Here is a 16408-nt window from a genome sequence, read left to right as displayed (position 1 = left end):
CCTTTCCATAAGGCTCTGTCTGACGGGGAAGCAGCAGCTTCTGTCCCCACGCCAGTGTCCTCGCACAGACAGCAGCAGCGCAGAATAAAACAGCAGCAGGAATGGCACCTGTGCCATCGGCACTGCCAGTACCCCCCTGACACCTCCTGCCACCAGCCCAGCAGCTGAAACACAGCTGTCAATGAAAACTGAAGGTCCTTCCTTAAACTCACTTTAGTCGGTCACTTGCAACCCCCCAAGGTGCTGCTGGACACAGAGGAAGCCAAGAAGAAGGTGACACCTTCTGTTTGCTCTGCTAATTACACGTCATTATTGCTGGAGTGGCTGCGGCGTGCTGAGATGTGTTTCTCAGCAAACAGACAGAAGAGAGGGAACAGGACTTGGTGTGAGCAGGGCTGCAGGTGGGAGCCCTGAACTTCCCCCTTGCCTGAGATGGAGCTGTCGCTGCAGGCTGAACTCAGTCTGGGAAAAGTTAGCGGGAGAACTCCCACTCGTGGAACCTTGAAACCCCAGCGGTCACCTGTCCTCAGGCAGCTCCCTCCTCGGACCCCCAGCACAGCCCTGGGCAGCAGACCCAGCAGAGTGGACAGCACACCACAGCCAGGCTCTAAGTGACCTCAAAGGTCTCCAGACAAGATCAGCACAGCTCAAATTCACAATTTTCCATTTTCATGGGCACAATGTTTAATGCCGAGTTAGGCAGCAGAGGCTACAAAGAACACTGCAAACACAGATGCTCTCTGTTAGAAAACCTCCAAGTGAAACATAACAAGAGCACAAATTGAGAGCTCAATCCCTGGGGTTAAACACCTAAATAAATAAGGCATCTTCAGTCATGCTCTGGAAGCACTTCTTGCAGAATTATGGGTTATCTCTAAAAGATCAGTACCAAAGGACAGGGCACACATCTGGAAGCTCTGAACTCTACCACTGTCCAAGTGAGTGTCACTTCATAAACACAGCTAAGGAGAAAACCCCAGGGAACTAATGCTTGCTGACCCCAATGCAATAAACCCCCACTTTTACCTGGATCAAGGTGTGTGAAGGACCCAATGACAAAGTCCAGTGTTGAGACAGCCAGCAGGAAGAGCAGCAGGAGCTGGAGCCTGATGATCCACTTCACCCCAGCCAGATTGATTCCCAGCAGGCCAAGCAGGACAGCCAGGGAGATGCCACGCACTGCCCAGATGTTGCTGAGGCTCAGGACACCTGCAATGGACTCTGCAAAGCCAGTGATGTACATGGCACCTGCAACACACTGAGGGACACAGCTCTGTGAGTGCCCCGAGGGACAAAAAGGGATCCCCATCCACAGTCCCCCTGCTGGGCTGTGGGAGCCTCTGTTCAGACAGACAGACAGACATTTGCTGTCACAGCACAACCTTTAATGTCACTCTGGCCTGCAGGGACTGAACCTCATTGCTGTAAGACAGGACACTACCAAGGCAGCAGAGCTACTGCCTGGGCAAACAGGAAGGCTGGCTGCTAGGGCCAGATGTTCCACTGTAACATCTCCCCTCTATTAACACTCCAGGAGAAACCACACTGGCTTCACTGAGAGAGAAAAGGATGAGTCAACTTCTATGTTTCCTCTGTTTCTCTGGAGGAAAGGGTCCCAGTTCAACACCTGCCTGGAGAACAGCAGTTTGTTTCCCCCTTCACTGCCTCCTGGGGGTTATTTTTAACTCGGTGTTTAGTTTGGACACAAACTCTGACGTTTCACCGGCTCCCCATCTCGCTGCTGGAACAGAGCCTGCACTTTGGGGGAGAGCAGGTTGTGTGAGCCGTGCCTCCCTGAGCTCCCAGGAAAGCTGCCTGTTTGCCTTGCAGCAGGACAGGACATGCACTCTGCCCCGGGGGGCTGAGATCCTGCAGGACAGGACAGCTGTAGCACAGGCTCAGGCCTCAAACACCACTGCAGGACAACAATCCAAAATATCAGGATGTTTCCCTCCAGAAATTCCCACTAGCTGACATTTCAACAGCCCTTTCTATGGCATGGCATCCCTGGAAAGCTGTGTCAGGGCAGACAGCTGCATTTGATGTGGCTGGTGTGACATGTCTTGGGTCCTGCAACCCCACCATCCCTGCCCACAGATGAGGGATGTGCAGCTCCCACATGACTGGAAGGGAGAAGGCCCCCACCCAAGACAGCAGAGCAGAACCCTCACCCACTGCAGATCCCCCTCCTGGGACAGACCCAGCACTGCTTCACTGAGGATGTTCAGGACAACCTGGCTCATACCCAGGAGCTGCAGGATTTGTGTGGTTCTCAGCAAGGCTGATGGCATTCAGATGTTCAGACTCAGACACCTACAACTTGGACATCCTGGAGGATTCACTTCCATCCCAGGCAGACACAGAGCAGGGGAACTACACCCTGAGAGTCTTTCTCTGCAGGATGTGTCCAGTCATTCCTCACTTGCCCAAGTCAGAGCAGGGAATAGGGAGTACCCCATTTCTGGCAGCAGTTGCCTTATGACAGAGGTCACAGCACCCCCTGAGCATCCTGTAGCAGGGGATCAGCCTGCAGCTGGTGCAGGGCACGTTGGGCAGAAAGCACAGCTGAGAAAGGAAAGGCATCAGCAGCTTTCAGGAGCAGGCAAAGCGATTTCAGGTGAGTTGCCAGCTCCCAGCCTGCAGCCCCTGTGCACATGGGATGCCAAGCCAGGGGCCAGGACTGCTGCAGCCCAGCTTTTACGACCCTCAGGACAGGCTGCAAACTGATTGCTTTTGCAGATGGGGTCCTCTCAGAGAGCAAGAGTGGAAAATATGACAGGAAGGATTCTCATGTGTGGCCCATTTCCATATCTTGGCTTGTAACTGGGTTCAGTTCGTATTTTATGGACACTTGCTTTTAATCTGGAGTGAAAGGAGAAGAGGGGATTATTTTTGGTTTGGGGGCTGTTAAGGGGGTTTGGAGATTGCTGTAAGCTAGTCAGTTAGAAACAAACCTTCATAAAAATGCTTCTCTGCTCACCACATTTTTTACTGTTCATAACATCTTTATGGGGGGAGAGGGTTAAGTTACTGCAGGCTTAAGTGATTATTTTCCATTCTTTTTGTATACTACATGTGCATTTTTGTGCTTCACCACCACAACAGCTCCTTGGGATCTTTCAGAAAATCCAGAACTGTGACTTCTGGCTCACAAGAAGTCAATTAGCTGTGGCCCTTACCCCTGCCCAGCTCTTCTCCCAAGCTAGCTCCATTCTGCTGGCTCCCACAGAGAAGCAGCCAAGGCTTGCCCAACCCCTAAGGGTATGTGGAGCACACCAGGGCCAACCTGCCAGCCCACAGCCACTCACTGAGCTTTGCTTGGCCACCCTGACCTCTCCCGCTTCGTTTAATTTCTCCCGCCAGCAAGGGCATGTCCTGGCAATGGGGGTAATTTGGGATGGGAGGACATGTCCTGCATGGCTTGTCCAGGCACTCAGCTCCTCCAGCAGGGTGACCCACAGCAGGCAGCACATTGGCATGCACAGGCTTGCTCCTGGGGAGCAGCGTGGGGCTGAGTGCTCCCTGTGCTGCTCTCCCACATCGTCCAGCGCGGTGCAGCATTACCCAGGCTTTACTTGAAACATTGCTTTCTGCAGCAGGACAGCACAAGATTAATATCAGCATTGCAAAGTTTCCAAATTTCCTTTGAATAACTTTTTAAAATTACCTGGCCAAAAATGTAAAGGAGGCCAATGGTGCCCCCTACTTGACCTCCAAGGACAGTAGAAATCATGGAGTAGACTCCTCCACTTCCAATGCTGCACTTCTCACACACCCCAATTCCAGACAAGACTGTCACCAGGGCAACCAGAATAACAAAGGACACCAGAAACATGCCCATTACAATGCCAGTGTTTCCCTGGAATGAAAAAAAAATAATAATCAAATAAAGATTAATTCACACCAATCTGCTGGGACAAAATAAGAACCAACCCATTTCTAGTCACTAGTGATCTATGAATCTGGAGTCATTACAGATTAAAAGAAACACACAGAGACACCCCTACTTGTCTAATTAACGTAATTGATTGCCAAATTTACAGCCTTTATTGGCACCCCTTTGATGAGAACCCGTCTTGTCCTTGAGCCTGGGGCTGGGCAGACTTTTGCATGAGCAGGTTCTGCTCTGTCAACGGGCTCCTCCATGAATCACTGATTTTGTCCTCTGGTTTAAAAGGAATGAGGTCAAACAATGATTCAGCCACCATAGGATCACTGCCTGTCTGCACGGTTTAGAATGACATGCTTAAAAAAAAAAACACTTTCATAACAAAAAGTAGTTTCAAAATTGAACCCCTGGGATTTGCAACGACTGATTTATTAACAGCATCAAGCTTGCATTTTAATTTTTCAGAACATTTACCTTTGAAAGCTCTGATCCTTCCAAACAATGAGAACCCAAAGAACAAAACCCCAAAGGCAACACAGCGTGGAAGATAAATAACACTCTCATAAAGCGGCGTGCGCCGGCCCTTATCTGCAGGGCGTACGCAGAGTGGCAGGTGGCTCTCGCCCTGCCTGGACTCGGGGGACTTTTCTGCACAGGATTCAGCCCCATGGAAAAAAAAACAACCCTTCCTGCTTGGGGCAGAGGGAGGGCCCCAGGAGGAGCTGCTGCACCCGCCACAGTCCCACTGTGGGGCAAAGAGAAAAAGCCTCTGAACAAACACAGCTGCAGGTCCCCGTTGGCAGTTTTAAGGACCAGCAAAACTCCTTTTTGGGGTTCAGTTTGCTATTCAGGGTCAGATTTTCAAAAAAAGAAGGTGCTTAGTACCTCCAAAAGAATTTAAAAACTCTTCTGAGCTCAGGACCTTCCCACTCTCCACACATGGCTGTAATTTATTTTCCAGGGTCAGGAGTTTTCCCTTGTGCTCCAGCCCACCTTCCCCTGCTGACAAATCACTCAGGCCAGTACACAGCAGTCAGAAGTCTCCTCCAGTGCCCAGTGCTTTGTTAACATCTGTCTTCCCTTACTTTTACTCATATTCCAGGCCATCCCCTCTTTCCAACCTTGCTCCAGCAACGCTCATCTCTGAGGTCACACTAGCCGCGATGGGGTTTTTATCACCAGCACTAAAAGGCTGCTTTCCTTCTCTCTGGGGTTGGTTGAAATCCCAGATTTTCTTTTCCTTTTCTCTTTTTTTTTTTTTTTTGTGAGAAAAAAAGAAACACATCCAGGATGTTGCTATCATCATAAAACCCTATTTTGGTTCAGCATCCTGCTGCCTTTGACAGGGGTGTTATCTGGTCAGTGGGGAACAGAGCCAAGGCTTGCTATAAACACAGCTGTGGTTGGGTCAGGACCACAACCCAATCCCATACTGCTTTTTAAAAGGACAATTGTTCTTTTTCTTCAGCTGCTTACCCCAGGTTAAATGGTTAATAAACATTATATGCTTCAGTTAAAAAAAAAAAAAAAAAAAAGTGAACATATGCAAACATTCACTTAGCCTTGGGCTTTTCCAGAAAGGTGGTACCAGCTATGGCAGCAGTTAAAGGGCAATCCAATGGCTCCTACAGAAGAAAGGGTTAACAGTAGGACCAAGGGGGAATGCTGGACTCACAGCAACAATAGCAAGCAGAGAAAGTGGGAAGAAAAAGCCCCCATTAAACACTGATGCTTATTTATGCATGCATGCTGGAAGGGGTTAGTGCAGCAGCAATCCCTGCTGAACATTTCAGCAAGATTAGGTCCCCTGGAACTGCAAAGCTTCACCAGCCCCAGCTCCAGCTCTGGCAATTTATAGCAAAAGCCTGACTCTGGGAATAGCTCAACATATGACTGTCCTCTGCCAGGGGAGTTCTCTGCCAACCTTGACTTCTCCTCCCTTCCCTTTCATGCTAGCTTCCAGCTGGTTCCGTTTTTCTTTTATTTACTGGCTTTATTTATATTTGTGTTTGCTCCAGAAGTAACTTGCTTTCAAAGGAGATGTGGAGGAAATAAAATCAGAAGGAAAAGGAAGCTAAAAAATCATCCCAACTTCTCTACCATGACAACTGCAGCTCCCCCCAACACCTCCAGCACAGCAATTTTCAGTACAGAGTGCAAGTGTCTTCCTGCTCCTTTTGGAAGGTGTTCACCATGCCTGTGACAAGAACTCTTCCTGAAGCTCAAGTCCCATCCATCTCTGGGGAAGCTTTCTTTCTTCTAAGGGGAAATTTTGAGGCATAATACAAGGTTTTGCACCAGGAGGGGACAGTATCCCAGGCTCTGGCCCTCAGTGAGATACTATTAAGGACCCAGCAGTGGAAGATCCTTTGATAGCAATGACAATTTCATCTGACTGAGCATTCCCCATTCAAAAAATCAGGGACTCCAACACTGGCATGTTTGGGAGAGACCTCCATCAGTGGTGTTGGGAAGATGGATGAGTGGTTGTAATTACTTTACCTGAAAAGTGCTAATTTCTCCTCAACAACACAACACAAGGGTGTCCCTGTTCATTGTCAAGGCTGGGTGTTGTTTTCCTTTATCTTTCTGAAAGCTAAGACAGGAAAACACTCACACAGACCACATCAGCTGCACATTTTAGTGGAACTTCTTGAAAAGCTACAAAATACCAGAGAGCATGAGCAACATCTGTAATGAAGAGCACAGAATCCAAAACACTTGGGTGGTGATGGAAGTACAAGGTAAGGAGGGGCAGAAGAAAATGCTTATTCAAACATTCAACCAAGTCAGTGCTCGCTCACCACAAGCCATCCTGTCCTCAGGAAAAGAACAACTCCAAAAATGTTGATCATGCAGGAGGTGAAGACCCCGTCCCACGTTCCAAAAAGCACTGGCTCCCATACAAACAGCTGGATCTTCCACCAGGGCTTGGTCTGTGTTTGAGATACCTAGAGAAAAGCAAAGCCTGGGGTTTACCTGTCATGTTTTTTGGGCAGGCTGCACAAGTGGTGCCACAGCCAGCCACCAACAGGGGGATGGCCACCAACAGCTGCTAAGACACTCCTTTGCTGCAAGTTGTCCCTAAGATGAAGGGCTGTCAGGCTGTTGGGATGCCTGGGCCCTGAAAGAGAGAGCTCCCTACAATACTCTGTTTATATTCTTATAGGATAAGCAGCAACAGAACCCTATTGTGCCTCAGTGAATTAACCCAAATGCATGAACCAAGTTCAAGGGTCCTTCCCAGAGCCTGCAGCTTCACACTGTGCTTCTCCTCCCATCCCTACCAAACACCCCACCAAGGCAAGCAGGGTCCTCAGTGCATGGGAGAAGCCCCTTAGAGGATATGACAAACCAGGCTGGACCAGCTCTGACCAACAGAGTAGGTTAAGATGGTCTTCCCATCACAGTCATATCTGATCAGGATCCTTTGCGTCTCGAGGAGATGTGGGACTCTGGGACTTGGAGCATAATGATTTACCAGAGTTGTTGGAACCAAGACCTGAAACTCCAGGGAAACTGCAGTTTTCCTATGGCAACTGCCTCCTCTTGCCTTCTGGAAACTGAGTCTCCTCTTTCCCTTCCCAAGTCATACACCTCAGTTTATATAGCAAAATGAAGGGCAGTTTTGTTACTTTCCCTGCCACAGAGGTGACCAGGAGTGCAGAGGCCATGGAGATAGAAATTTGGGAAAGGAAATGGCTCTCTGACATACCTGCTGGGCTTCCTCATGGAAGAGCTCTTGGACGTATCCCTCACTTCGAGCACCATTTCGGCTGAACATCGTCCCCTCCGTGCTACCTCCGCCTGCCCAAAGCACAGCTCTAACACAGCCACAGGCAAAGCTGCTCTGCATGGAAGGTCAGCTCAGTCAAATTCCTGCAGTGCTGGGCCCTCCATTGTAGAAGATTCATGGTTTTATTCCAGCTTTACTGTGAAAGCAGAAAAGATGAAAGACACGACTGCTGCTTTCTTAGTCTGCCAAAGCACAAGGCCATTGTCCACACAGTCAATAGCAGCTTGCAGCTGAACCAGAGTGACACCACAGCAAGCAGAGAGCAATGCTCCTCCAGCACCCTCCCAAGCCCTGCTTCCAGCACAGGCTCCACCATCAGCCACACATTTAACAGCCCTTGGCAGCCTTTTCCAAATCTAACCCCAGCATCCTGTAGCACTGGCTCCACAGCTCCACAGTGTTGTCTGCAAAATGCATTTCCTCTCGTTGGTTTTAAATCTGGTGCCTGGTAATGTCGTTGCATGCTCCTGTGCTCCAGTGACATAGGACACATGGATTATTCACTTCCCAGCACCACTCATCACTTCACAGCCTTCATCACATCTCCTTCAGCTGTGCCTTTTGCAGACCAAGATCCTGCCAGTGCATTCAGTCACCCACAGTCTCCCACACCAGGTGTCAAGAGAGACGTTTTGGCTATTCCTCAGTAGAGTACACCATGCCTAGGTAAGACAAAGAGGGCTGCAGCCAGAGGGGAGCAAATCTTGCTCCACAAACATGGAGAGGGCAGTTTGGATCTGGATCATTGGCTCTCCTGGAGCTGGTAATTTGCTGGCCAGCTGAGCCCACATGCTTACAAGGGCCAACCATGATCACACAAGGCTTGTACCAATGGCTGGATGCCTTACCTGAGACCAGAGACCAAATGAATCACGGGCACAGGGCAAGAATCCAACAGAAATGTGCTTTGCTTATTGCACAGGGACAGACATACAGAAACTACTCTGTGTCACTCAGGATTTCTACACCAGGGTCTGAATGCCTTTCACCACCCTGCCCTTATTACTCTGCTTTGGAATACCCAGTATCAAATAACCAAAGCAGATGCTGCTCCACCACAGTTTTCAGTTGCAGAAGGTCTCCTGCAGCTGGGGTACAATGGCCAGCACAGGAGGTTTTTCTTTGCCCTGCCCACATGGCCAGTTAAGCAGCACCAAAGACATAAGAGTTCACTGATGCCCTGCTGTTGCCTCCACATTTCTTGAAACAAATAACCCTTCACAATATCCCAAATGGTTTCTGTCACAGGGAGATTGGGGCTTCAAGTGGGGCAAAAGCAGCAGGAGTAGATGAACTCCAAAGAAACAAAGCTCATGCTTTTTTTCAAACAGCCACAGTAATAAAAAATGGAAGAAAATACACAACGTGAAACAAGATTACAATTGAATAGTCATATTATCCTAAGAATACCCAGTGCATTCCTTCCTCAACAGAGACTTCACTCAGTAAAGCACTCACTGGGGTCATCCAAACTCCAGTCTGCTGCAGCAGTCCCATCTAGATGTGGAGAAACAGGGAGGCTGCAGCTCTCCTAAACCACTCCAAGGGAGTCAGAAGGAGGTGGCTCCAACCCCTTACAGTAGCTCAGGGCTGAAGTGACTCGCCCAGCGTGCCTGGTGTGTAACATTATGTGGATAGGTGTGATGCACCCATGTTACCCATATGAAACTTGGAAAATGCAGAAAGAAAAGCTGCACACATGGATTTTAGACCGAAGCACACCTAGCAAGAAATGTTACCTGCCTAGACATTTAAATCCCCTTATCTCACCATTTCCTTCCTTTTTCTCTGCTTTAAACCCCTTCTCCTGCCTCTGGGGCTCTTTCTGCTCAGCTACTGCTCACCTTGGTTTAAGATCTTCTTCCACAATCCCAGGAAATAGCCTCTGCACTACTGCTCCTCTGCAGCATTTTCCAACCTCCTAAAAATCTTATTACCCAATTATGTAATTATTTACATCCCACCACAACCCATGGGTCCATTGGTCCCTACGAGGTAGCCAAAGCAAACACTGGAGGGGGTGTAAAGCACAGAGGTGGGAGCTGAACAAACACACACAGCCACATCCCAATCCGTGAACATGAAAGTATTTCTGCAATTTAGGGTCTGCGAGTGGAAACTCCTTGGGGCAGGCACCCTCCTCTTGCCCCACACAGCACTCTATCAGCACAGGGATATTTTTGGGTGCTATTTTATCTCCAGGTCACCAACCGTGAGGAAGCTTTTCCTGCTATACACACCAGCAGGAAAAATAAACAGACACAATTTTCCTCTAATATAACTGAGCCTCTAACTTGAAAGTAAATTGCTGTTATTTTTCCTGAAGTTTCTGCCAAATACACTAACCAGTCTATAAATTAAAGACAAACGTCTGTTTTAATCTTTCCATATCATTTAGCACTCAAGGGAGCAGAAGAGCATTAGCAAGTCTTGCAGAAACATTACAAAAGCTCATCTCCTTTTCCTGCAACACTTCTATATTTAATTGCAAAACCAGATTCCTATAGATTAAATTCCTGTGCCCTCCATATCCTTTCAAAGCACTATTTTATTAATCATCACATTAAAACTGCTTCTGAGCTAAGCGTCGCTGCTCTGAGCTGCTCAACAGCTGGCTGATTTTGAAGAGGAAAGGTTAACGCCTTCCCAAGCACAACTGCGTGTGGTCCCACGACCTCCGAAGCCTCCGTGCTCGCCAGAGGAGGTGCTCCTAAAGCCTCTCCTCCCGAGGGACCCAGCAGCCAACAGCATTTTAGTTTTAACAAGTCCCTTCAACTCCTCTCCGGGTCAAGTTCTTAAAAACACCTAATTTAGGAGCCTTTTAGGAAAGCGGAATTAGAGGGAAATGAAGCAGCCATCAGTGCAACAAAGGTAACGCCACAGCGAGCAGCGCTTGGCTATTCCCAGTTACTCATTTACTGCACAGCCAGGACAATTACCGAGCTCGTTTTTGTTTTCACATATCTCCGTAGAGCTGCAGAACACCACACGTGGGAAACGAGCCCGGACTATCCTCAGCAACTTCAGTTTTCCGCTGTGGCCGGAGAGCTTCGGTTCGGCAGAGGCCACGGCGTGTCCAACACCTTCGTGCCGCACAGGGCTGCCCGGCCAGCGCTCCCACTCACCCGTCCCCTCTTCCCTCTCCTTCTTTTTTTCTTTTTTAAATTCACTTTTTTCCTCAAATTTTCACTTTTTCCCCCCTATTTGTTTCCCCGTTTTGGTTTGTTGTTTTTTTGTTTTTTTTTCTCTTTTATTTCCTTTTTTCTGGTTTTCTTTAACTTTCTTTTGTTGTTTTTCTGTTTGGTTTTTTTTCTGTTTTCTTTTCAACGTCCTCCCCACGCCCTTTTTTATTAGCCTTTTTTTTCTTTTACCTTTTTGGGGGGCGGCTTCTTTTCCACCTTTGCCCCCCACCACCACCACGGTTTTTTCATTTTTTTACCTTTCCTCTCTCCCGTTCTCCTCCTTCCCTCCGCCCCGCCCGAGCCTCCGCAACGCCGGAGGGAGCAGCGGGCAGAGCCGCGCCGAGCCCGGCGCCACCCGCGCGGTCCCCGGGGCTCAGGCCGCTCCCCTATCCCGGCTCGGGGGTGTCCCCGCCGTGCCGACCCCACTCACCTGGCGGCTCCCGGGCCCTCCTCGCCGCCGGCTCCCGCGGCACCGCCTCCCGCCGGGGCGGCCCCGGGCGCTGCCACGTCTGCCCGGGCACCGCGCCCGCCCCGCAGCGGCACCGGCACCTGCCCGGCTCCGGCCGCTCCCACCCGCGCCCGGGACACGCCGGCTCCTGGAGCGCCCGGAGCCCGCAGAAACCAGCGTGGGAAACAGAAATCACTAGGGGCTGGGAGAAGATTGACACTCAACCCGCAGCTCTCAGGAGTCTGACAAAATCGGTGAATAAATAAGCAAATTCACAGCTGCTCGAGGGAACGCTGGCATGCGGGGAAAGCGGGCTCTGATTCCGCACAAGAGCGGCTGCAGCGACGTTTCGATAGGAACTCGATCCAGTCGAACTTCCCAGCCCTGGGCTGCCAAGAAATTCGGGGACCCTGTGCAGACAAAGTTCCACCTGAATTAAAGGCTGGAATTTTGGATAATCGCAATATGAAGAGGATCAAATCTAGAGCCATCCGTGCTTCCTTAGAGCTCATGTAGCACACTTCAATATAATTTACTTCCAAAATGAGTTAGAGCCATTTTAATTTTCAAAAAGGATCCATACAAGACATCCATATAATCCAGTGAACCTGTCTTGATTTTACTGCAGTGCCAAAGTGTGAACAAGCCTTTACTATTGAATAAAACCACCAGATTTCTATGAGTGACAGAAAAGGAAATCAAGAGTTCAGAGAAGACAGATGACTTCTTAAAGGAGGATAAAGTCTGAGGAAATCATAGAATGCCTGGGGTTTGAAGGGACCTTAAAGATCACCTGATTCCAACTGCCCTGCTTTGGGCAGACACCTTCCAGTAGGTTGCTCAAAGCCCTGTCCAACCTGGCCTTGAACACTTCCAGGGACAGGGCATCCACACAGCTTCTCCATGTGCCTCACCACCCTCACAGTAAAGAATTTCTTCCCAGTATCTAATCTAAACCTGTTCTCTTTCTGTTTGAAGCCATTCCCCTTTGTCCTGTCACTACATGCTCTTGTACTACTTCTTTTACACTCCCTTCAGGTGCTGGAAGGCTGCAATTAGGTCACCCCCAAGTGTCTAAACTGAACAATCCCAATTCTATGGACAGCTCCCCAGGATATCCCATTCCTGGAATATTTCAGAGCTCTCTCCACTCCCTTCTTTCTACACTCTACAACTACCAGGGAACAGGTTCAGCCAGATTCTCCCATCATGAGGGGCAGTGAAAAACCTGAAGTATCTTGAATTTGCTGCAGCACTGATGAAGACTCATTAATTCCCTGAGGACTGAGTCCTGTAGCCTGCCTGCAGGCACTTCTCTGCCCTCCCCACACACATGTGCACACCTGGCAGAAGTTTCCTGGGCCAGCTGCTACTTGCCACAGCTGAACACTCTTTTGGGAAATCCTGCCTCTACACTGGAAAGAACCACAGGAGAAAACCAGTAAAAAGTGTTTTTTCAAGAACCACAACTGACATGAAAATCACCAAGCATTGCTAAGAAGCACTTTCAGAAATATTTGGTGTTGGTCTCCGTCCCTATTTTTGTCATGGCAATTTTCAACATCCTCCTGCTTGTCAAGAGAACCTTTCCAAGAGCAGGAGCCCTCCTTCAGCAGGGCTGTGTGCATTTCACAACCAGTGTCTTCAGGTAAGTCTTACTGCACACCACTTTAAGGCCTTCCAAGAAAACTATCACAGTTTGAGAAAGTTTTCTAAAAGCCCTAAATAAAATTCTTTCTCATTATGCTGAGTACCTTAGCTCTACAGGGAATAAAAGGGGAGAAAAATGAAACTAAGAGTTAAAATTGTTTTCTCAAAGTCCAATTCTTGAGTACTTTCAGGGCTAGCAAAGGACACTTTGAATTCCACAGACCAGCAGGAGTCCTCTCCCTCAAGTTATAGGTCCTGGGGACTGGCAGATGGAACCATCTGAAGCCTGGCACACCCACACACTGGACATCCTGAACTGTGACGTAAGAATTTTGATGGTCCATGTGGTGTCACTCACCGGAAACTGCTCCAGGGAATGGAGTCTGGGAATGGATTTAAGAGAGTGAAGAGGGTGACACAAGGCTACGTGGGACAGAACAGGTATGGGAACAATAGAGGTGTCAAAGATATAAACATGGCCTCCAGAAACAGCAAAAGAAAGCAGCACCACAAAGGTCAGTCAGCAAGAGAAGATGAGAATTTGAAACATCCCCAAGTCTGAGCCATCCTGTGAAATGTGGAAAGGATTGATTCTTAATAGGATGGATATTAATTGTCACCTACCTCATCATCATCTTCTTCAGCTGCCAGAAATACACATAACACAGCAATGTGCAGTTTCCATGTACACACAGAGCATAAACTGTAAATAAACTACGCAGTTTAGCTAATCACATCACTTAATGAATGACCTACAAACCTTAAAGTGACCATAAAATAGGCTGTGACACATAGGGTATGTTCTCCGACTAAATGAAGAGACAATCCTTTTCAAGTTCACTCACAGATGCAAACTGTAAAATACTTTGCCTTTTAAATGGATTTTTACCTGTTCAGTGTGTGTAATAGCAGTGATCAACACAATACCTGAGCATCACTACAAAAAACATTTTTGTTTCAACTCCTTAACATTTTCAGGCAACAACTTTGTGAGTTCCAATACTGCTGAAGTACATTTCCACACCCGCTGTGGGGACTCACACTGTCCTTGCAGCTCTTTTTCAAGTAGCTGCAACATCCATCATGCCAGCTTTGTGTTTGTCTAGGAGACTTATCAATCATCCTGTTCACTTCCTCTAAGGGAACAGATGTAGTCCTAAAGCAAATCCCCCTTTCAGAGTCCCGGTTTGCAGGAAAAGATCACTTTGTCCCACTGGTACCCTTGCACTTGCTCATGTCTTTCTGAGCTGTATCTCTCTTAAGCTGCTCTACTATTAGCTTTTTAACAAAGATGATTTCAGGAACTGGCAAAAGAAATGAAAGAAAATGCAGGACCTGAGAAAAAACAAACAACTAATGCTTTCAGCTTCTGGTGTTACCCTCTGTTTTGTTCCTGCACATCACTGCATGGTCGAGATTACCTCGAAATTACCCTGAACATTCCCAGCACTCACAGTCGTTGCTTTATTGTCTCTCATGACTCAGTTTATCCTGTGAAAAGACCAATTAAAGATGTGCTGCCCTTGAAGAACTTCCAGAGTATAATACTTACACATTTTGACCAGTCACTATTCATATTACAATGGAGACGTATTTTTTTTTATAATTTACACAGCTAAAATAATGGATCCTTTTGGTTTCATTTGGGCCAGGCTAGAGCTTTTGATCTAACAAAAGCTGTTATTTCTGCCTCTGCGAAATGGCACTAACGATCACATCTGACCATGAAAACATTTTATGTGAATAAAAGTGAAAATCAACATTTTCAGTGGCACTACTTGTATTTCCATAGCTGATGAGAAGGTATCACCTCCTCTAAATGAAGGCAGCTGCGCACAAGCTACTGCCAAGGCACTGATCTATCTAAAAAGATTTCAGCACAAAGCCTGGTCTGGGTCCCCATTTCTGGCCAAGAGGCCTGGAAGACACAGCCACTGGCCCAAGGAAATCACACCAACAGCGATCACGTAGCAACATGTCTTGGCTGTCCTGTGGAAGACAGGCAGAGCTGCCCAGGGAGATGGACTCTTGAGTGGAAAAAACAACAGTGATTTGTACACCCCCCCCAAACATCCAGAACAGAGTTTAAATAACAGAGGTAGGAACTGGATTCCATTTCTGCATAATGTGCATGGCTGCTGACACAGGCAACAGTGTCATGGATTGGCTGGACTGCAGAAGACACACCCACATTTTAAAATGGAACCTCATCAAATCATCCTGTTTTATCTCTCCCAGTGACTTGCACACGTATGCATTCGAAGCAGATGGTGCAGCAGGGATCTCAGGAACCTGAAGACCAGCCCTGGTGTGAAAGGGCAAGAGCGCTGCAGAGGAGGCAACTTACCTGAGCAAGCAGGGCAGGGCTGTTTGCTTCAAAAAGACAGCACAGATGGGCTCATTTTTAAACCCCTGCTCCAGTGAACAGCTCTCTGCATTAAATTCCACGTCTTGACAACTAAAGCAGACAAAAAAGTAAACAATATTCTATGGAAGACTATCTTGTGTTGATTTGGCAAGTGCAATGCAGAAGATAATCAACAGACATGATACTTTATGAGAAGACCTCCTTAAGACAATGCACCTCCAAACCTCAAACTTTTATAAGCTGCTGTCTATCCTGAAGCCACAAAATAGTTTACCTTGTGCACTGCAAGACAAATATTAATTGCAATTAGATATTTTTAATGCCTCTAAAAAAAAAAAACAATTATTTTAACAGAAAACTGCTTCCTTTTCCTAGCAAAAAATAAAAGCAAGCTAAATTAAACGGACTATTTTCCTCAGTTAACACAAAATATAGGTTCTGATAATTCTTTTCAATATCAAAATGTTGAAAAGTTTCTTTTTGGTATCACTTTACTCTTTGACAGTGTTAATCATAAAAGTCAATAAGCAGACATGATCAGTTTTGATTTCTTATTTTCACTACATAATTAAAACAAATGAAAATCAGTGTAACTAATGTAAGTGAACATAAAGACAAACAGGGTGGCTGAGTACACAGACACTACACCATCAGGCACGTTGCAGAGTCAGAGTGCACCCACAACTTAAAACTATCTAACATGAAACCATTAAAAGCAGTTATTATGCTGGCTGGATGCTAACATACCACAAGAAGCATACAAGGTATTTTAAAAAGGCAATACCATAAGTTGCACACTGGGGTAAGATTGAAACCAAGTCCTAAGCAGTGCTGGAGCTGTGTTCACACCCTGCTCCAGGGGCTCACAAAGGCACAGAGACAGCAGTGCCTCCCAGGGCTCAGAGGGACTGAGCAGGGACATTTCCTCCAGCCTCTTTCAGTCTGTGCTGGCGCACTCAGTGACCACCGTGGCTGTGCGTGGCCACCGCTGCCAGGGCTGCTGTCCCTGGCAAAGACATGGGAGCAAACCTGAGTGCCCTTCTCTGTCAAATCCAGCCAGCTGAGCCAACCTCCT

The 16408-nt window shown here is 47.6% G+C and overlaps 1 protein-coding gene across 4 annotated transcripts in view; it reads right to left on the bottom strand.

Moving 5' to 3' along the window:
• The window catches only part of SLC12A8 (solute carrier family 12 member 8), a 50902-nt gene extending 39473 nt beyond the window's left edge, over positions 1–11429 (bottom strand). Inside the window, exons 1-5 of one of the 4 annotated variants that reach the window (XR_009277782.1) lie at positions 11298–11429; positions 7605–7821; positions 6694–6840; positions 3668–3859; positions 1027–1258 (exon numbers count right to left, since the gene is read on the bottom strand). Coding sequence is in view for 3 of the 4 variants with exons in the window: in XM_058840399.1 (XP_058696382.1) it covers positions 1027–1258; positions 3668–3859; positions 6694–6840; positions 7605–7745 (712 nt within the window). In the remaining variant the exon portion in view is untranslated. Of the gene's footprint in view, positions 1–1026; positions 1259–3667; positions 3860–6693; positions 6841–7604; positions 7852–10624; positions 10784–11297 lie in introns of those variants that run through there. The other 3 variants (XM_058840399.1, XM_058840398.1, XM_058840400.1) reach the window with 3 other exon arrangements.
• Positions 11430–16408: the final 4979 nt, after the last annotated feature.

Source organism: Poecile atricapillus, chromosome 5 (assembly GCF_030490865.1).
Source record: "Poecile atricapillus isolate bPoeAtr1 chromosome 5, bPoeAtr1.hap1, whole genome shotgun sequence".
NCBI lineage: Eukaryota > Metazoa > Chordata > Aves > Passeriformes > Paridae > Poecile > Poecile atricapillus.
The sequence above is the reverse complement of the archived record's forward strand: the minus strand, read 5'-3'. Positions and strand labels throughout refer to the sequence as shown.